The following is a 21559-nucleotide window of genomic DNA, read 5'->3' on the forward strand; positions in this document are numbered from 1 at the left end:
GTCTCTTCCAACCCTGACGATACTGTGATACTGTTGTGGAGGCAGGGAATTCATGTGGCTGAGTCAGGAATAGAGATAAAAATAGAATTATTTTCCCGAAACCCACCCCCAAAACTAGATACAGGAATTAACTGAGTTTTAATTAGCAGATTCAGTTTTAGGAGTGTTTTGCACTCTTAATCAGGCTGTGTTTACTCACAGGTGAGCCAGGCCCTCTGAGAGAAAGGGCGGTCCCGGTGCTTGTCCACTCGCTCTCTTTCAAAAGCCTTCCGAGGATCGTTAAGGCCGATCAGGCCTGCATAAAGGGGGTGGGAAGAGGTGCAAAGCAGGGACGGTCCTGCCCCTCGGGAGCTTGTTCTTCGGAGCGTTCTGCGGGAACGATGCAGGCGGGGGAGAGCTGTGAGGCGGGCAGCCCCGGGCGGGAAGCTCCCCAGTGTTACACCCTCGCTAGGCAGGGGCTCGCCTTAGCGCTGCCTGGGCGGGAAGGGCACAGCCAATCACAGCCCGACCCCAGCGCGGGCACCCCGCGTGCGCCCCCGCTCCGCGCCTGCAGGGCCGGGGGGCACCGGCGCCGATTTCCCTCCCGTTCAAACCACGGCGGGGGAGGAATTTTGGGGTATGCCGGGCTCCAGGGCAGAGAGCCACAGCCAATGCTGCAGTCTCGATGGGTGCTGCAAAAGGCTGAGGAAAATTACCCTCGGATCTCAGGGCTGCCTGCTCTTTTGCCGTTGTTCATTATGGCTAAAGTGCTTTCGTGCTGCTGTTTGGCATTTAAAATCTAGGCCAGACGCATCCCTCCTGTTTCTGACCACATGTACTTTAAGAGACACGTTGCGATACTGGAGCGTGGCCAGTGAAGGCTGGGGAGGACCCTGTAGCACAGCCCTGTGAGGAGAGGCTGAGGGAGCTGGGGGTGTGCAGCCTGCAGCAGAGGAGGCTCAAGGGTGATTGCGTAGGGCTGGGTGCTAGGTTGGACTGGATGATCTTGGAGGTCTCTTCTAACCTGGTTGATTCTATGATTCTAACTCCTGTTTTAGGCTAGCATTAAAACAGAAGATTTTTTTTTCTTTAAAGCATGATAAGAAGTAGGCTGGCAGAGAGGCAGAAACAGCTCTGCTGTACTTTCTCATTCGCATGAACAAGACCAGAGTCTCGTGTCTCAAAAATTAGCATCTCAGCTTCCATTTATTACTCAGGAAAGTAATTTTAATAAAGAAAGAACTCGTCAAAGTTAGCAAAGCAGCTGAGTTGTTGGCCTTCACACAGTGCTAAAATAACCTGGTAGGTGGAAATAATTCACTGACCCACTGAGTACTTCTCTTCAGACAGTTTGCAAGTCACAGGTGTGCTTCCAGGAGAGTAGGTCCTGCTGTGAGGCAGGGTGTACCCAAAACGGTTCAGCCCTTGGGCTGATTTCTGTTGCTTTTAACATGCCAAAATGTAATCCTCTTTGAACTGATGCTTTGCATGCCTGCTGACTTCCTTATGCTTTATTTCTTCTCCAGCTAAAGCCATCTAGGGAATGAAATGAAGGAGAATTGATAGTTGTGAAGGCCTAGTGGTCTGCACCTGTTCACCTAAACCTTTTTAACCTAAAAAAGGGAGCCCCTCAGAAATGACAGATATGATCCCATTCAGTAACAAAACCAAATGTTTCCACTCCCAGCTGGGACACTGTAGGAATAAATGTTTGATGGAAATGTGCAAGTTGAGTCCAGATGGTCTTAAGAGGACATCTGAAATTATAACGATGACAAAGTGAGAATAAGCAACTGGTGTAGAGAGAGGTTTTATTCTGTAATTTCAACAAACAATGTGATCCTGCCAAATTCAGTCCTTGCTAATTGCCTTTTGCAGGATGTCTCCCGTGCCAAGCTGGCAGCTATAATTCCAGACCCTGTGGTTGCACCTTCCATTGTGCCTGTTCTCAAAGATGAAGTAGACAGAAAACCTGAATATCCAAAACCGGACACTCAGCAAATGATTCCATTTCAGCCAAGACACTTAGCACGTAAGTCAGAGGTTGTCAGAAGTGGCTGTACTTCACCTGAAGGCAAGTTATGAACCTGTTTGTTTAGTGAATCTAATCACAGAGACTTTCCTAGTCTTCAGTCATCTACACCTGTACGTAAATTCTAGGCTGTTAGTGCATTGGTTTGCTTTAGGCACATATATTTTACTTAATACTAAGGTCACATGGAAATAAGTACAAGTAGTTTGGGGTCTGGTAAACAGTAATTAGCTGTTACACACACTGCTCGCAGGCTTCGGATCAATGAGTAAGCAATATGTAATTACTAGAGGCAAAAGTGACAGGGTAGTCATTATTTGCACCAGCTAATAATGCTGCACAAGTAATTGAAGTCTAGCTCTTTTGCACTGGTTTCACTCAGATTTTCTTCCCACAGCTCCAGGTTTACATCCCGTCCCGGGAGGTGTATTTCCTGTTCCACCAGCAGCTGTAGTTCTCATGAAGCTCCTGCCACCTCCTGTTTGTTTTCAGGTCTGTTTTAATGAGAAAGTTGTAGAAGAGGTTCTGTTTTGACAGAACCACAGTCTGTATCACACTGTCACTCTATCGCAAATAACCTCAACTTCCCCCCCTCCCCTTTCTTTTTGTAATGAATCAGGGTCCCTTTGTCCAAGTGGATGAGCTCATGGAAATATTCAGAAGATGCAAACTGCCAGACAGTAAGTTGCTTGTTCACTCTGCCGTAGTTCAGCATTATGACTTTGTTTTACATATGGATATTGCTGTCTAAAATCCAGACCTCATTTACAGAGCTGTAATTATCACTTAAGTGTCTACTGCTGTAGGTTGGAATCTACAGAGATGCTTGGACATTTAACTGTGGGGAGCTCAACAAAGTCAGCCAAAAAATACCAGTTGCTGCTTTAATAACATGAAAAGTCATTAAAAGAAAGAAATGAAGATTTTCTGAACAGCCTTTAAAAGAAGCAGCTCTGTAACATTAAATTACAGACTGGCACTAAGGTAGCTTCAGTGGTAGGCAGAACTCTGCACGTACATTGCAGAGCAGTGGTTGCTGAGCTCCTACAAAGAAGGCAGAGTTCTGAAATACAAAACAGGACAGGTCCCCACTCTGGGCTTCCTGTAAACTATGGCACATGGTAATATGCTACTTTTTCACCCCCTCTTACATTAAGTAGCAAAGAAAGATGGGATTTGATTTCTTTTAGAGTGAAAAACAAACTATCTCTTTAAATGATATCTGGTGTTCTGGAAGTTTTCTCTGTTGATAGCAGAAACTGATTTGCTCTGTGCTTTCGGATGAACTGCGCACTAGTTACACTGTTTCCTCAAGTACGCTTTCCTGTTTTATTAAGCTTGCAAACTGACCTCGATACTGGTGTTAGGGAAGGTCTCCAGCAGCAGCATTTACTTTATAGTTAGTCTTTAGCTGAGAGGTTTGGGCAGTTGAGACTAAATTCTTAACATTTTTAGAATAGGACAGAAAAAAAATGTCTCGTGTTCCAGAAATCTCCACAGTCTGTCCTGGTGTCCCTGTTTGCATGCTTCTTTCTCATCAGGCAATTCAATTTCACAAATTAAATGAATCCCTTTCTCTTTCTCAAGCTGTTGATGAAGCTGTACGAATAATTACTGGAGGCCTACCTGAAATAGCTGTGGAAGGCAACGGCCCTGTGGAAAACAACACTATGCTCAACAAGACTGTGAAGAGACCACACGAAGATTCCGACGACGACGAGGAAAAAGGATCTGTAGTTCCCCCTGTACATGACATTTACAGAGCACGACAGCAAAAGAGAATCCGGTGAGACGAGTCTGGAGTTTCACTGTGACAGACAAAGACTTGCATTGAGTCCATCAGCCTCTTAAAAGTCAAGCATTTAAAAGGGACAGCTGCAAACAAGCAACCAGTGATCTCAAAAATGGTTTTGTTACTGTGGTGCCTCTTCTCCCATATGGTTCTTGATCCACAGACAGCCAGAACAACCTTAGAATGTGCTCTGAACAAAGCTAGGTTTTCAAAAACCAAAAGTGCAAAATGTCAAAGCTGCATTTTGTTCTTCGAGGGTGTTCCCATCTACCACTTGAAATCTTGTGGGTTTTCAACAGTTTTATTTTAAAAACTGGATGGCTTATACTGGTGAAACATTTTTAATTCACATTTTCTGGAAAGAAGTCCTTCTCGGTTTGTCCATGTAGTGTCCTGCCTTATTGTTTGTTTTTATTTATGGCAGAATGTACGAAACCTGTTTTGTAGTTGACAATGGAAAAAAAGCCTCATTCCTTTAAAATAAAAGGATATCCATAACGTCATGCCTCATTCTAGTTTTATTCAAACACAGCAAGTTACTTCTTAAATATCAGCCACTTCAGAAGCAATGTTAATAAGACCATCACAGGAAATTGACCAGAGCATACATAGTAGAAGTAAGGTTTTTTCCATTTTTCTACAGGATACAGTATACTTTTGCTTTTAGTTCCATGACTGTTTAAAGAAGACAGCACCCTAAGACAAATTTGGTACACCTTTCTAATGTGGATTGTCCAGGAATACTGGCTAACCCAGCCTGGCCCTACAGAACTGCAGTAGTCTTCCTGTAACTGTACAAGGCTAAATGTTAACCGGTTAGCTACAGTTTCACCTGGTACTGTCAAACAAGCTAACAAAACCACTAGGAACTCTCACAGCATACTTTAGATTTTAACTTGTAACTGGTCTTGCAGAACTCTGCTCTGACCAGCCCGTAAGAACCACCCTGGACTGTAACAAATTCAGATACTTGTACATGGTGAAAACCATTCTGGCCACCAGCAGCATGGATGGCAGCAGGTCAGCACTACAGTCTACCAGCCTGCACAGGGAAACAGTGTATGGATAATCAAAGCAGCATTCACAGGGAGATACAATCTGGCCTTATCAGTCCTAGGATTTCTGTTTTGCTTTGCCATTTCTTCTAAAGAGGATATAGAAAACTCAAACTATTTGTCATCTGCTAGCATTAAAAAAAAAAACAGCCAGGGAAAATCACTAATGGCACCTGCACTTAGGAGCAGCATTTTTCAGTTGCTGTTCCCCACCCTCAGTGGCACTCTGTATGCCCTGAAAGGGGAGACTGCAGCCAGAGAGGGGTACTATACTTCCAACATGAAGCCTTAGGATCAAACCCCTGCTGTGAGCACAGAGAGATGGGACTTCCTGCATCCACCCTGCGAGCAACACGCATGCACTGCTGACAGCACAACCCACACTTCAACATCAGAGTAAGCAGGAGGTGGCTGTCATGGACATCGTATCCCTCAAGTCCAGAACTGGGAGCAACCACAATTTTATCTATAGATAATTCAGTCCTGTTCTTTCTGGCATCAGTCAGGTACATTTCAAAGCCTTTTCTCCATATGCTCTTTCCCCATGACAATGTTCCTCCCTGCATCTTTGAGATCCTTCCCCACTGCTCCTGAATTCTTGTACTATGCCCTACTCGCAGGGGCCCTGAAGGCAGCTGCTAGGCAACACTAAAACAGAAATTTACAGCAGCAATTTGTATCTTCAGCAAATCTTAACAAAAACGAAAATACCTTTGTCTTGGCTACCTTTGATCTTTTTTCCCCCCTATCTCTTATAATAAGATTACTGGGAGCTCTTTCCTTAACACAGCCAAGTGAATTGATTTTTTTTAGAGCTGCAGAGCTATAAGCTATATTTTGAGGTGGATCCTGCACTAGTAACAGAGTACAGTAAGCAGATGCAGCAATCTTGAAGACCTTTGTAGTATCCTTTGCTGATTTACAAATTAAATGGACCACAGCAAAAACCTACTCAGAACTTTTTATTCTGGCTAACTAATCCACTCAGAAGTTTCAAATGCATGTATCCATTTTACTATCCTGAGTACATTTAGCCAAGAGAAAAAATCATTTCTCTGAGCTGCAGGATTTTGGCAGGGTTTTGTCTCACTCTGGGAAAGGGGTCTGTGATGAATGAGAAAAGTTTTGTTTTATAGCTGCACAGGCTAGAAGGAATCAAAGGTCTTAATTATCCTAGTTTCCTCCAGACACAAAGTTTAGTGCAGATACAGCCACACTAACATTTAAAGGAAAGCTGCAAAAGGGAAGCATCAGTGCTGGCTCAGAATCACTGCTTCCTTCTAGAAGGTCTAGTATTTGGGCTGACTACTTGATGAATAAAATTAACCTGGATGTCAGCAGTAAAAGGGATCTTTTATTTATTTTACATAACTGGTTAGGCTCTGTTGAAGAAGGCAACATATTCTTACTTGGCTAGTCTAGTCCTTGGGACACTTCCTCTTTATAACTATGAACTTTGCTTTCATAAAATCATCAAGTTTTGATGACTGTGCTCAACTAGGAGGAAATTTTCAATGCACTTACCTCCTAGCCGAGTCTGAAACTCCATCAAGGCTGTAAGATCACCAAGCTCTTCTGTAAACACTTGGCCATACAAGACATAGCTAATGAAATTCAAGACCTACAAATACTTTAAGTTTCAAGAACACCTCCCCAAAGTTTAAAAAAGAAATAAATACATATTCCCTGTATATTCAAACTAATACTAAATCATTCACTTCTCACAGAACAGTGAAATCAGTTTCACTTCCAACAGTGCTCTGCACTTCCTGGTGATTTTTGAAGATGCAATTGAATATGAAACCATCTCCAGGTGTAGTTTTAAAAAACAAGTAAAATCCTAAGCCTCAAGTTTTACACCCTTTAAATCCACCTTCTGAAAATGACAAAGACTGACTTTAATATTAGTCTTTCACATAAAAAGGAGTAAACTACTAGCAAAAAAAAAAAAGAGAAGGTAAGAAACGCCACTTTTATCAAAACATTTTAGCTCTGCCCTTCTGAAGTCTTTACAAGAGATAAATACAGCTGCAATCTATAAGATTGCCACCTTTGTAAGTACTGTACATAGCAGAGGACAGTTACCCAATAACCAGAAAAAATTGCTACAAAAATATACTATGTTTTGTAACATCTGCAGGTAAAGAGCAAAAAAATGCTATTAAAAATGCAGTAAAATGCAGAAAAAATTAGTAGCCTACCCTACGAACCATAATGTTACAATAAAGTGCTGTTTGGCTTTGTTTTTTGCCTGTTAAAGTTTCTCTAGAATTTTAGCTTTCTTCTTAAGTCTTTTAAAGATTACTTTTTTTAAAGCCAGATCACCCCATTTTGGGAAGGACCACTGCTCATCAGCTTTGGATTAAACTCAAGTCACAGTAAATTAGAGCAAAATGCCCTAAAAATGAGCCACTTCAGTATAAAGTTTGGTTCTAAATCTTGTCCTGTCTAGCATCAGCTCAAACATTAAAAATCACAGCCAGAAAACTACCCAGACATCCCCTCCAGGTGCACACTGAGATTAAAAATGCATCTCTCTCTCAACATTTATTTCAGATTCCCTTCTGCATGTCATGTGTTCTCATCAGCCATCACTAGTGAATTAAAAGGAACCAATATTTACATGGAAAGCTGTTTTCCTAGACAAGTGTTGGTGCAGTGTTGTTTATAGCCAACAACACCACCCCAGGAATGCACCAACTGGCTTTAAGATTCCTCTGACTTCCCTAGAGGTTGAGATTCTTCCTTAGCCAGTATTTTGCCAAGGATTGCATCATAGTAAGGGCTGAAGACCATTTTGTTGTAGTTGACCAGACGAACATACTTGACAGCAATCTCTTCCAGCTCTCTCTGAATAGGACCTAATCCTCCAGGAACAGCAGGTAATGATTTCTGGTGACCAGATGCAAGATAGCTCTCCAGAAACTTTTGTATTCGAGAATCTGGAAAAATTGGACCAAGGGGTTTGGTTTGTTTTTCAAAAGAGGCAGTTAGAAACAACATCATCTCACACTAAATACAGATAGCCTGAACACAGTAAACAAATACTTGAGACGGAGAAACTACTTTGACATGCCACAACCAGTTCTACAAAGACAGAAAAGTGGTCACCTGTCATAGCATACCTATTAGCTTGCAGATGGTGTTGTCTGGATTGGCCACAGCTTGGATTTGTCCCTTAAGTACAGTCTCTTTCTCCACCGAGAATGGTGTGAAGCCGTGCTGGCAGAGGCAGCTGTTCACTTCAGCACACACCTTTTCACCAATGGCAGCCAAAGATTCCTTCAGGTTAAAGGACCTGGAGAACGTGGAGTAGAGCATTACTGAGCCAGTGCAGTTACTTTCTTCCCACTTCTTACAAACTCACTCTCCAGTTACTGTTCCTGTACTTATTGAATGTAATGGAAGAAGTGTAAGCCAAAGCCAGAACTATAAAGATTAATACATGTTACATATATATGGAAAATGAAGTTGAGATACAAGGAAGTAGGACAGCATTCACAATTTCCAGCCTGTACACCTTCTGCCTACACAGAGCTCTGCCTAATGAAAAAACAGTTCCCAACCAGTCTGTGCAGAGCAGTTGCTACACCTGCAGGCAGCTGTCCCTGCCACACTCAAACCCCAAGGGAACCTGGCCCAAGCCCTGCTCGTCATCAGCTACTCACACTTGCATGAGCCAGCCAGGAATTGTGAGAAAAACATATTCTAGAACAAGGAGCATGTTCATCCCACTAAACAAGAGCCACAAAAGATAGTTCAGAGTAAGCTGAGTAAGACCTGTCAGCCTGGGCTTATAAAATGCCCTCAGCACTTCACCTACACCGTACAATCCACAGCCAGAGAGGGGCCTACACTGATTATTTACTAGGATGAAAGAGTTCTCCATCTGCCTCTGGGTGACCAGAACTCTTCCATACTCACACCAGATGCATTCCTGTCAGCAGCACCTTGACAATGGTTTTGATTTTCCCTGTAAATCCAGGCATATCGACGAGTGCTGAGCCTGCTGCACTGAAAGTAACCAGAAGGACTGTCCCAATCATGAGGAGCTGCTCCAGCTCCAGCTGTATTTCCTGGAAGCGAGTCTGGTCCATTAGCACTGTCTGCAAAGAACAAGGAAGCCAGCACAGAACAGAGTCAGAATGCTGGGCTAAAAAGGGACACTGTGATGCTTACCTATTCACAGCAGTGAAGTCAAATACACAGAAAGGTGCAACACATGCTGAGTAGATGAGTATCAGGACCAAAAAGTAAAGAATTAACTCTTCTTTCCCAACTAAGGAAGGTACTTCTTTAGTACTGAAACTAAGAGCTACAAAAGCTCTCAATGAAGAGAGAAGTGGGTTAATATTTTACTTGTTATGAGGCTACAAATGCATATAACAGTTTGTTATATCCCAGAAACAGAATGGCATAGCAAGCACAGAAACACTTTTGTTTTCTGTTAATACCTACTTCTGGAAAGGGCCTGTTGATGTGATCCCACTTTAGGAGTTTCAGATAGGCCTGATTTTGCACAGCAGTGGAGCACAAGGTGGAAACTCCACCAGTAGCACCATCATCACTACAGTGGGAAGGCAATGCTTTAGATCTCAGCTTTGTGAGATCATCTGCTGCTTCTTGCAACCACTTTGTGACAAGGTCTAAAGAATCTGGAAAAGCAGGGATGGAGAAGAATCTTATGAAGAAAATTGCTTTTCAAAGTTAGATTTTTCCACCAACAATTTCCAAAACATCCCATTAGTTACTATTGCTAATCCCCATGATACCAGTTATTGACATGCATTAAGTAAAACCTCTAAAAATTAAAACCATCCAGCTACAGGAAAATGAAAGTGAGATGATGCTAGGTAATTGTGCCCTACACTGCACTGAAATGAAACTCAGCTCCAGTGCACTACATGCAGACCTGTTGTGCTGGCAGATTGCTCTCAAACCACAGCTTTGGGGCACAAGCTGTCATTCACCATATGAATTCTACAACTCAACACAAATATCTGATTTCTTCTCCTGATCTACAAGCAAAGACAAGCAGTTTACTGGAAGGTCAGAGGGGAAGAAAGAAAGGAAAAAAGTCATACTTGGATGTTTCTCAAGAAACTCCTGAAACTTCTTTCTTTCATATTCAGCAGACTGCTGCATTAATTTTGGCCTAATACTACTGACAGCGAAGTTTGCCATATCCATTTTCATTAGGTCTAATACAGAGAAAATTGCTCTAAACAAACAAACAGAAAAAGTTATTCAAGGCTGCAGCTGTTTAAGAGGTATTATTCACAAGGTTTACTACAGGTTGTCTAAGGAAACAACAAAAACATACATGAGAAACATTAACAGGGTGCTTAACAATTTAAGAGCATGAGACAGAGAAGAAGCTTGAGGAAAGTAAGTGCATGCATGTGCCTCTTCCAAGTAGGAACTAAATCTTGCTCTTCTATAAAAAAGCCTCCATGGAATTTACTTGACTCACTCCATAGATTACATCTCCCAGGCTGTGCAATATCATATGCTGAATATATAAAAGGACATCTGGGTTCCCAAGTTTATATGCTATCCCTGTGGGCAGCTTAGAAAGCCAGCTTCAGTGGGAAGTGACTAAGAAGACCCAAGGGAAAAAAAGAAAAAAACCCTAAACAACCAACCAAAAACACCAAAGGAAAACACCTTAATTTCAAAGCAATCTAAGTCCTGCTGGCAAATACTTCTGCCAAGTCAATCCTGAACGCCTGGAAGTTCATCAAATTAGAAAACAAGGTTAATGAAATTTATTCTGTTGAGACCTTGAGCTGTTTGGTTGACAATGTGGTGCCAATGTGAAGCCTCTGTGCTCCCAGATGTGGTATGTACACTCCCTTTAGCACTGAAAGGATGTTTTATAAGGAGTGGAGTGGGAGGTAAAGGACAAACTGCTGGAGAAGAGAAATACTCGTTTCCTATGCTCTTGCTTGCTTTTTCCCCCTCTTCTGCTGCCAGTACTAAATTCTGATACAAACTGACCATTCATTTGCTATCTCAAGGCTTACATACATTTGGCATTTAAGGAAATGTCCTTCAGTGACACACAGGAGCCAGACAAATACTCCAGTTCACCAGAACAAAGATGGTCCTTGTTACAGACTTCTGGAGCATCTCTCCCATTCACACCCACAACTATATCCTTTTCTCTGTCACTCATTTTTCCACAAAGATCTGCAGGTTGGCCTGCTGGAAACCAACCCCACATCTAAAATTATTTATGGGACTCTCAATGTGGCTTATAAATACCATTTCAGTACCTGAACAGAGGAACTATTTCATGAATGTCTTTCAGCTTCTTGATTTCTTCATCTCGAGCTGGTGCACAGAGCATCCCCATCATCCCAATAACAAATTCAACCAACTTAGAAATGTCAAGGGCCCCGTTCTCTGCCTCCTGTTTTATCAAATCCAGATCAAGAACTTCTGTAATCTGGTTCCTCAGCCTAGTATGACGAGGCAGTAAGAAAGACAGAAGATTCTGAAATGATAAGTTTTTAACAGTGGATTAGTTCTACATATCAAAGACTACAAGGATCAAACCAGTTCTTGGACCGCTCTTCATTTCACCTAATTGTCCCTTACAAGTAGAATCTTTTTTTCCTAATTATTTGTAACTAAGCATTCACAACTCCAAATCTCTCACCTCCTTCGGTCTGATATTGAAATTAGTAAGTCATACAGGTCATACTTAAGACTATTGTGCTTGGGTTTGTCACCCTGTGTGAAGGCATCTCATTGATTCTGTAACTAATACCACTGCCATAACATGAAGGAAGCTTGGAACTAGGAAACTACTATTACTTCCATTTTAATTATCTTACATCATTTGGCATTTGTTTTACATTCAAATTTCTCCTCTAGAGCTAAGAACATAAATATGTTCAGAGATAATGACACAGTAATGAAAAAAAATCAAGAGAGACTCTTATGAAGAGTCAAACTTCAACCACTTCTGCTCGTACATATCAATGCAACTACTCCAGTTCAATCGTTTAACTTGACAGCACATCAGCTTACCTCTTTAATTTCTCCCAACAGTTTGATTGCATGGTCATATGTTGGTGGATCTTCCTTTAGCTGAGCTTCCAGGCAGTCCCAGAAAGCTTTATGCACAATATCTCTTACTTTTTTTTCTAGGCTGTGGGCAAATACAACCAGTTAAAAAGAACAGTAATTCACCATGCGCCACCTCACAAAGATACTCTGCAGCTCCTGAAGAAGAGCATGTAATAATAATATCAACATAGTGTGATCACAAATGCATGACAATTAACAGGGAGCTCTTGTTTTGAATTACCCAGGAAAGCAAGAAAAACTGGACACAGGATTTGGATCCTAATAAAGGGCTACACACAGCAAAGGGCAAACACACAAATGAAAATCCTTCAAAGTATCCAATATGTGCTGGAAGGGAGAAAAGAAATAAAGAAAATCCAAAACCACAAAAAATACTCTTCCAAAGACCAGTATTCATGTTCCTTCCAAAGGAAGGAACTAAGCAAATGCAATTCCATTCAGTAAAATTCATTCAGTACCAATTCCTTGTTCAAAATACTAAAAGTCACTTGCAGGCTCCTGTTGGGCTTCAATGCTGAAGTGAAATGCTCACAGCAACAGCGTGCAGACAAAGCACATCCGTAACAAGCAGCAGGTTCCCAAGCTCTGGCTACTTGTGCAGCTGAGGTTCAGAGTGTCCAGAGGCACTTATGTCCTGTGGCCCTCAGAGCAGCCAGCAGGTGCTCTGTGACAGCTGTGAACACAGTCACACCTGCTTGCTCCTCCAACTGCTTCTCTACACCTACATTCAAACTGCAGGAGACTCTAAGCGTGAGACACACAAACCCCCCCACATTTCATCCAAGAAAGACTCCAGGGGTCCCTCTTAAAGCAAAATCTGATTGCCTGCTCTTTCTTTCCCTCATAAAAGCCAAACACAGGGATCTTGTGCTACAGCAGGCCTGACCCTTCATGAAGCCCAGGTGCTCCTGGAGCAAGGTGACCTCTACAACATATCTCTCTCCATGATCAGGTGAAGAGATGCAAATCAATCACTTTATTGGTTCCACTGTTTGGTACCAATCTTACCTGTGTTCTGGTAATTCAGCTGGTTTGATCTGGAAGTCTCCATTAACAACAATTTCATGTGCTAGCACCATGTTGGTTACTCCCTTGGCTGTTTCCATGAGGTCTTCTATTGACACAGGCCGAGGAGGACTAGCTGCAACATCAATCAAACCGTGTCAGACAGTTATCCATAAAAGTCTGTTAATACTTTTGGACCTTCTCCATCTTCTTGACAGCACAGAGGGCTAAAAGACAGCACCATCTGAAGATTCCTCTCCATCCTTTCCCATCCCAGCTGGAGGTGACATGTTTGGAGTATTACTGAAAACAACAAAGTGAACCTCCCCCAATATTCTGGGCTCAGTATGTCAATCGCTTCCAAGTTCTATTAAGCTCTTTAAAAAAACAATTAAAAAAAACCCAAACACCTCAATCTCCCTTTTTTTTTTAGGGCTACTTAATAGCATCCTAGCATTTTTCTCCATACTGAAGGAAGAAATCATTAAAAACATCAGAACTTTCACAGCACTGTTTCCCCAATTATTGTGCAGATAGTGGCATTTCCATGTTATATTTTTCAAGGAAGTGACTTCATCTCTAAAGCAGTCAGCAAACAAACCTCCATTAATATTTATCAATTACACACTAGCAGCTAATTATTCTCACTACTTCCAGTGCAACTGGCACTTCTCCAGACTCTCCATTTTTCCCTAGAGGCTACTGTTCATGCCACAAAAGATGTGACCCAGCACCAATGCCTAAGACTTCTTCCTCTGGCAGACATTTGGGACTGAGGAGGATGTGCAAGCAGCTTTAATCTGGGGCCTCAGGCACACAAGCAAGGAGGAGGAAATGCCAAACCTGAGGAAATGTGCTAGTTTTCATTAGGCAGCAGAGCAAGGGAGTGACTGACTGCACAAATCCAAGAGCTAAAACAGGGACAGGCATAGCTTCAGAAAACTTAAACTCACTTCTGGGATGCACTGGGAATTATGGCTCCTAACTGTTCTGAAATACAGAACATCCTCCTGGGACACTACTGGCATTGCTGTAGTGCAGGAAGTGTGACCATCCTAAAAACAACTCAACATAAAGGCAGGGGAGGTGCCAAGGGTCATGCTGGTTAGGGGTAGTAATGGCACCCTCACTGAAGACAGCCAAAACCTGTCGCCACTGCGACTTTGTGGTAGATTTCTCTCAGCTGTGCACCAGTGCAAGCAGTGTGTGGGGGTGCCCTGCAACACCATGCCAAACGTTACAAGTATCACCACAGCTTACAACATTACAAGTACCACCACCTGCCTCAGGTGAGGCAGGCAAGAGCGGCAAGGTTCACCTCAGCTCCTCCAGGACACAGGGAGTGGAGAAGTGGGGAAAAAAATCTGGAACAGAACTGCCCTAATAGATTGACTCCTCTCTGTAGTTCATTCACTTCAACTACAGTCCAGGCACAGAAACAAGAAAATCATTCCCAAAATGAAAGAAACCTAGCAAGGGTCTTCATAGGCTGGGTTCACTGAGATACAGTTTAGGCAAGCTACCACGTCTGCCTCGTTTCATAGTCTGTTGTGATTAGACTTAAGCTAGTAAAACAGGAAAGGTCCTTTAAATTAACTGTCCATCACTTGTCTGCCATTCAGAGCTGTTCCAAATATATACAGTAGGGATCCACTGAGCTAAGTTTTCATTAATACTTTGTTTTTTTCATGCAGCACTCTTATTTCCTTCTGCTTAGAGCTTTATCCTGCACAGTGACACAGGGAACACTACAAGGATTGAGTACAGCATTCACTTTTGGGCTCTCCATTTTAAGAAAGACAGGGATCTGCTGGAGAGGGTCCAGCAGAGGGCTACAAGGATGATTAGGGGACTGGAGCACCGCCTGATGAGGAGAGGCTGAGGGACCTGGGGCTTTTTAGTTTATAAATATCTATGGGCTGGATCCCAGGAGCTGGAGGACAGGCTCTGCTCACTTGCTTCCTGTGATGGGGCAAGGAGCAATGGATGGAAGCTGCAGCACAGGAGGCTCTACCTAAATGCAAGGGGGAACTTCTTTACTATAAGGGTCACAGAGCACTGACACAGGCTGCCCAGAGAGGTTGTGGAGTCTCCTTCTCTGGAGCCTTTCAAGGCCTGTCTGGATGCATTCCTCTGTGACCCGAGCTAGACTGTATGGCCCTGCTCTGGCAGGGGGGTTAGACTCAATGATCTCTTTGGGTACCTTCCAACCCCTCACATCCTGTGAGCCTGTGATTGATATTCTGAGAAGAACTAGCAGGACTTTAAAGTTCATGGCTGAATGAAAGTGCTCTTGTCCAGCTGCCAAATGACTTCACTCAAACAGTGGATGCACTAAAAGCTGACACTCTTTCACTTACCAAAGAAGACTCTTAAATTTTACTTCATTCTCATATCATATCTGCTGTCTTACAAAAGGGGAGGGCCTGAGACCCTTCTTCGTGGTTGTCATGGGTTGAGTTGAATCTGCTGCTGTTGTTCAATGCCATACTGCCGTCATGCCAGCGTCAAAATGAAAGTGCTGGCTGGAGCAAAGTATTATGGGGCTTGAAGTTCAGATTGTAATGGGAGATGCTTCCTGTTCTGGCTGCTGCTTCTGGGTTTGGGGTGTTGGGCTTTCTGGCTGTGCTGCTGCATGCTTGGGTGGGGGGCACTGTTTTGCTGCTGGCTTCTGCTGCTGCTTCTGCATTTTCCTGCACTTTTCTGCAGACAGGCTGAGGTAATTGTGCATTTTATCATTTCCAGTAAAACTCTTTATCTCAACTCTTTGCCTGAACCCAGAGGAGTTTTTTGTGTTACTCTCCCTCCCATGAGTGTGAGAAGAAAGCAGGGCTTTTGAGTGCAGGCTGTGTTAACCTAGGACAAAATGACAAAGAAAAATATGTCTTAGGAAAAGACTGAAAATACACAGTCCTGCTTGATACCAGGATTGAATATAAAGCTTTCTGTCTGTGAGGAGTGTGACAGGATATTCCTTTGTTAGTAACTGCCTTTCTTGCCCTGCAGTAGAAACAGGCCACAACAGTCCAGAAGGTTCAGCTGATAATGCAAACAGCAGTAACACTTTAGCCAGAATATGCTGGAGTGCTGCTCATCCTTCCCTTGAGTGCAGACATGCAGAGGTATTTAAGATACACGTGGCTTTGAGCAGCAAGGCTATGGTGTACAATGAAGGGCTAAAACTAAGTGGGGAGAAACACCTTTGCCGCGAAGCAAACGATCAGGAGTCCCGTGATACCTAGTTGCAAAGCAGTCAAACTTGCACAGAGCACTGTAAGACACCAGGATTCTCTCTACCCAAACAAAATGCAGAATTTACTACTTCTTTTTTTTTCCCTCAAAGAAAGCTTTTTGCTTACACTTTGGTGTATCATCTCTGGGTGATCCTGGAGTGCTCTGCCGTATTCTTTTTCTGATAGACTGATCTGGGTTGTCCAAGCTCTCCTCTTGACCGTCCTCCAAACCACCCAGCTTCTCCTCCTCCCTTGAATGTGGCTTGTCAGGATTCTGAGACATTTTCAGTTGGCTCTTTTCAGAAAAAGAAAAAAAATTACAAAGGGAATGAATAAGCATTTTTTGACAGGGGCATGTGGGTAAGCATCACCAGGAGTTCTCCTGATTAAAATAGAACTAAAATGGAAAGAATTCTTGCAAGGAATTGTATGATGTCATTCCCATAATGTTAGGGGACCTGGACTGACTGACTCACCTCCCATCTTACACAAAACGCGACACTGTCACCATAGCTACCATTTACTAACTCTGCATTCCTAAGGACTTCTCCAAAGTCTGAGACACTTCCCTTGCCACAACACACACAGATGCAAAGAAAACACATTTTTCTGTCTAAGCATTGCTTGTTAGAAAGCAATGAAAAGCACCTTCAGAACTGCATCACAAACATGTTTTATGAGATTACTGTCTAAGGAGACATTTCTCCACTACATAATGATAAATCTTCCTGAACTTAACGTACCCCAGCTGCTCAGAAGTCTTCCCTCTGGGTGATCCAAAAGCATTAAGAAGCAGGAAAATTACTAAATTAATATCAAATTCTACTCCCATATTTTCATTCTATGCCAGTCATGACTTGTGCATAAAATATGAGACTTAAAAAAAATCACTAAGACAGTAAAGAACATATAGTGTTTAAAACAGTATTCATTAATCATTCTGTATTACCATTTATATTACACCATGGGTACCAGCAGTGTACCCAAAGTCACCATGAGTAAAGCATGTCTCAATAGTCATTATTTTCAATTACTTCATATTCAGATTTCCCTCCAAAAAACTTGATTTGCACATCTTAGCACTGAAAATGTTCCATCATACAGGAAGCTGCTGTTCAAACTTCAATTTTCACAAAAATCTGATAGAAAGCATAGGATGTCCCTAGCTCAGTTAACCTGTGTGAAGTGGGAAGTCAAGAAGAGCCTGCTTTTCACAGAAGAAAGCTCCTGGGAAAAAAACTGCTTTCAAATTTGAAAGAAAGCAAACTCAGCAAGACCTACAGCCTCCAGATGCACCTCACAGCTACTAGGGAAAAATACTTAATAGCATCAACAACACCACCAAAGAAGATTTGCCAGGCTGCCCAGGGAGGTGGTGGAGTCACCGTCCCTGGAGGTGTTCAAGAAAAGACTGGATGAGGCACTTAGTGCTGTGGTCTAGTTGACTGGCTAGGGCTGGGGGATAGGTTGGACTGGATGATCTTGGAGGTGTCTTCCGACCTGGTTGATTCTACGGGCTGTAAGCAAGCAGCAGGGTAGAAATACAAAACACAGCTGTAACACCTAGCTCTGCTCCACTAGTGCTTAATGTGATTCTAAAGGACAGCTGGAAAGTTCAGTGCAGAAAATAAACGGGTTTATTCTACAGCAATGACTCAGGATCATCATCTTGCTAGATGCAAAAGGCAGACAACACACAAAGCGTGTCCACAGCACTATGTAATTTCTATTTTAGAAAATAAAACAAAACATAAAACCCATAGGATAAATTAGAGAGCAAAACCAAAACATCAGTACAGGTAGTGTTAGACCCACAGAGGAGCCCCCACCTCTAGCTGGAGCACAGCCACTGATGTTTCTGCTCCAAACACTTGATCACCTACCCCTTTACACATACAGACAATCTTAGCCAGGATAGGATAGTGGCAGTCTGTGCAGAGCTGCTGTCACATTGCCAGCCTTTTAACAAAGGCAGAGACAGCCCCCAGCTAACTGCAAAGCAAGGCATCCAAACCAGCATGCAAGTGGGAAAACACTGCCGTGCTCCAGAAGAAGCAGATCTCAAGTCTAGTGGATGAAAAAGGTCTGTTACTGCAGGCACACCAGCGGCAAGAGGATGGGGACTTCTGTCAGTAAGGAAGTAGTTAACAGAGAAGATCAGAGCAACGTCAGCAACACAAAACTTATGACAGGACCGGTTTAAAAAATGGAAACATCTTGTTAAATTTGGCTAGAAGAAAAACATTATTATAAAGGCTTCCATGTTCATTCAACCAGACTGGGTGGTTCTTCTTCCTAACCATTCTGTAAAAGGCAAAACCTGAAGCACAAAGATGATTCAGCTAAGCGCCACTAAGCTCTTTAACACACATGACACTTCACAGTGCCTTGCTATCTCTCACAGCACTTTATCCTTACTACCCTTAGAAAAGCAGAGAAAAAATTAAAATACATCTCACAGAGGGAAGATCGAGGTGCGAGTTAAGCTGCTTGAGGCCTCACAGAAGATAAATGACAGGATCAAGCTGATAATCAGTCTCATATCACCTCCGGCTTTGCCTAGCAGGCCATCATTTCTACCACACAGACTACATCCTAAAGTAGCACCTTCCATAAAGCAGCAGATCAAGTGCCACAGTATCACAGTATTACCAAGGTTGGAAGAGACCTCATAGATCATCAAGTCCAACCCTTTACCACACAGCTCAAGGCCAGACCATGGCACCAAATGCCACATCCAATCCTGCCTTGAACAGCTCCAGGGACGGCGACTCCACCACCTCCCCGGGCAGCCCATTCCAGTAGCCAATGACTCTCTCAGTGAAGAACTTTCTCCTCACCTCAAGCCTAAATTTCCCCTGGCGTAGCTTGAGGCTGTGTCCCCTTGTTCTGGTGCTGGCAGTCCCAAACTCAACATTTTTTAATTAGCAATTGTTTTTAAAAAGTCCTGTTTCAACTGTAGAAAGGAGGTACAAGAACATCTCTACCAAAGGACTGTTCAGCAGATGAGGTGAACGAGCACACTTGTTGGTTTAGTTGTTTAGTTTGCAATAGTCTACTGTGTGCTGCCGGATTACTGCTATTATTTGCCAGAATGCATCTAGAACACCTCCTCTTTCCACTGGGTAAATAAGCTCCACAATACCTCTCTTCAAAGCACTAGCGTCAGCCTTCCTTTCACAGAAACAACTCTGACTCTTAACAGAATAAAGTCTACTTCTTGGCACCTTCCTTCCAGTTATTTTTAGTAAAAACAGAAATGGAAGACAAAACCCAACAAATTAAAATGTAAACGAAATCTTTTCCACGGGTTCATCAAACATCCTCAAAGCATCTGACGCACACCAGCACTAAATAAACACCGCACAGGCTTGAGTTGTGCCTACCAACAGGTGTGGCCCCTCTGCTCTGAGGCGAGACTCACAACTGCCTTTGCCTCCAGGCCAAACACGCAAGCCCTGAAGGCCACCTGCCCTCAAGCCTTGTTTCAACCCTGAACTCTCTCTCCTTCCCTCCGTTCACCGGCCACAGCACAACCTACTTTCCCCTCATAATCCGCCAAAAGGCCACACCTCAGCTCTGCATGGTGTCCTCTGTCCCTCCTCCAAACTGAAAGGCACACTTGTTAACTCCTACCGTTCCCCCTCTCTGCAGCCTGGCCTGTGCAAGGCCCTTGGAGTGCCAGCCCACCAGCAGGGCCTCCCAGAGAGAGCTCTCACGGTGCTGTAACAAAAACGCTGTACCACGAAGGAGCAACGCTACTGTACCCTTACCCTTCCCAGGGCTGGGTATCGGTTTTCCCGCAGTTCTGCACGGGTCCACAAGTTTCACGGCGCCCGGTGCACTGCCAGCCGGGGTGACGGCAGCAGCTCCCGGCCACCCGAGCTCACAACCGGGCCACATGGAAAACGAGCCCCTGCGGCACCACCCGGGGGTGCTCCTCCAGACGCCAAACGGGCGAGGCGGGAGCAGGGGCTGGAATCATCGACCGGCCGTGAGGCTCAGCCACATTTCCCAGCAAACAGGTCCCAGGGGCAGGGCTGCCTCGCTACGGTCCCGCGGACAGCCCTTGTTGGCCCTAGGGCCTCCAGCCGCGGCCGCCCCAGGCCCACTCCCAGCCCCGCCAGGCCCTCCCCGCCGCAGGCCCGGCGGCCTCCAGCCCGCACCTCCGTCAGCCGCCTTCCCCGCTTCCCCGGCCCCCGCCGCCTTACCGCTGCTCGGCGAGGGAGACGCAGCTACCGGCTTTAACGGCCCCCGCTGCCGGCGAAGGGCTGGCCCGGCGGCGCGGCCCCGGCGCAGGTGCGGGCTGTGGCAGCGGGCGGGCGGCAGGGGAGCGGCTCCCGGCGGCCCGCCCCGCGCTGGGCCCCGCCGGGGCGGGGCGAGGAGCCCCCAGCGCCGCGCCTGCGTTTGTTCGGGCTTCGGCCCCGGGGTGGGCACAAGGGGCGAGAGCGGCGGGGCTCGGGCACTGTTTCCTCCTCTACCAAGAGCAATCCTCAGTGTCACAGCTCACCGCTGCAGTTGGCGGCAGCGGGGTCCCCTCTCAGCAAGGAGCAGGTCTCTACGGCTGTCACAGCTGGGCCAGTGCAAGATCTGCCCACAGTAGCCTCCCCCTCCGAACTCTTAGCGCCGATAAGGAAATGTCTGTCCCCTCACCCTGTGTTTTAGGCTAAATCCACCCGGCAGCCAGGGAAAGAAGGTATGGCCTCTCGCTGCTGCCTTACGGTGGTCGCTTCGCTTACAGGCACCTTGCACCTCGCTTGCACTGTGATCGTCAGCCGCCGCCGCCGCCCAGCCTTAGGCGCCGCTGGATGAGCTGTGTCACAGGCAGGGAAGAGCACTTCGGCCCTGCCTTGCGCCCACCCACGAGCGCGGCAGCACAGCTCCCTGCAGACAGCTTTTCGGTAGCCTGAGAGCAGCCTGGCACCGCGGCCAGCCAGTGACTCACAGCACAGTGATAACTGCCGCTCAGAGCTCATACTCCGGCAGGCAAGGCCCGGAGCCAGGAACTCACTTTCTATACAGAAATCTCATCCTCTGGGTAGTGAGGCACAAACAGCACACAGAATCAAGCCAGGAAAGGGAAGGCACTGATGCTGAAGAGGCAACACGTAACAGAAGAAAAGCGTGGACCTGATCTAACGGAAGGTGTCCCTGCCCGTGGGAGGGGTGGGGTGCACGGAACGAGATGATCCCTGAGGTCCCTTCCAACTCCGTCACGTCTGTGATTCCGTGATCAGAAATGTGGCGGTAGAAGGGCAGTTTAAGTGGGCTAAAACAAACAAACAAAAATACTAGAAATGCTTGCACTTCCTCCAGACTATTGTTTTTCAAGAACTGGTGATCTTTCACAAGTCTTTTCTAGCTG

General features: G+C 44.7%; 2 protein-coding genes and 1 long non-coding RNA gene across 5 annotated transcripts in view; 1 reads left to right on the forward strand and 2 right to left on the reverse strand.

The window, feature by feature from the left end:
* CSTF3 (cleavage stimulation factor subunit 3) overlaps nt 1-4301 on the forward strand; it is a 44067-nt gene extending 39766 nt beyond the window's left edge. Inside the window, exons 18-21 of the mRNA XM_064163813.1 lie at nt 1858-2011; nt 2409-2503; nt 2631-2691; nt 3599-4301. Coding sequence (XP_064019883.1) covers nt 1858-2011; nt 2409-2503; nt 2631-2691; nt 3599-3801 — 513 coding nt within the window. The 3' untranslated portion in view covers nt 3802-4301. The remainder of the gene's footprint in view (nt 1-1857; nt 2012-2408; nt 2504-2630; nt 2692-3598) is intronic.
* On the reverse strand, nt 1167-3724 carry LOC135186236 (uncharacterized). The gene is made up of 2 exons (XR_010306779.1): nt 3638-3724; nt 1167-2505 (listed from the first exon to the last, which is right to left on the reverse strand). It is a non-coding gene; the product is annotated as an uncharacterized LOC135186236 (long non-coding RNA).
* Nucleotides 4302-6827: 2526 nt separating the features above from the next.
* Nucleotides 6828-20544, reverse strand: TCP11L1 (t-complex 11 like 1). 3 transcript variants are annotated; one of them, XM_064163815.1, is made up of 10 exons: nt 20406-20544; nt 16321-16489; nt 12965-13097; nt 11897-12017; nt 11137-11357; nt 9943-10079; nt 9317-9513; nt 8783-8964; nt 7984-8156; nt 6828-7800 (listed from the first exon to the last, which is right to left on the reverse strand). In XM_064163815.1, exons 2-10 carry the CDS (start codon nt 16475-16477, stop codon nt 7565-7567), a joined length of 1557 nt encoding a protein of 518 aa, XP_064019885.1. In that variant the 5' UTR covers nt 16478-16489; nt 20406-20544; the 3' UTR covers nt 6828-7564. The 3 variants fall into 3 exon arrangements, with proteins under 3 accessions (XP_064019885.1, XP_064019886.1, XP_064019887.1); XM_064163816.1 differs by lacking the exon at nt 20406-20544 and adding an exon at nt 20361-20395; XM_064163817.1 differs by lacking the exon at nt 20406-20544 and having other exon boundaries at nt 12965-13093; nt 16321-16403.
* Between the last annotated feature and the right edge of the window lie 1015 nt (nt 20545-21559).

The sequence above is a fragment of the Pogoniulus pusillus genome, chromosome 24 (genome assembly GCF_015220805.1).
Source record: "Pogoniulus pusillus isolate bPogPus1 chromosome 24, bPogPus1.pri, whole genome shotgun sequence".
Lineage (NCBI taxonomy): Eukaryota > Metazoa > Chordata > Aves > Piciformes > Lybiidae > Pogoniulus > Pogoniulus pusillus.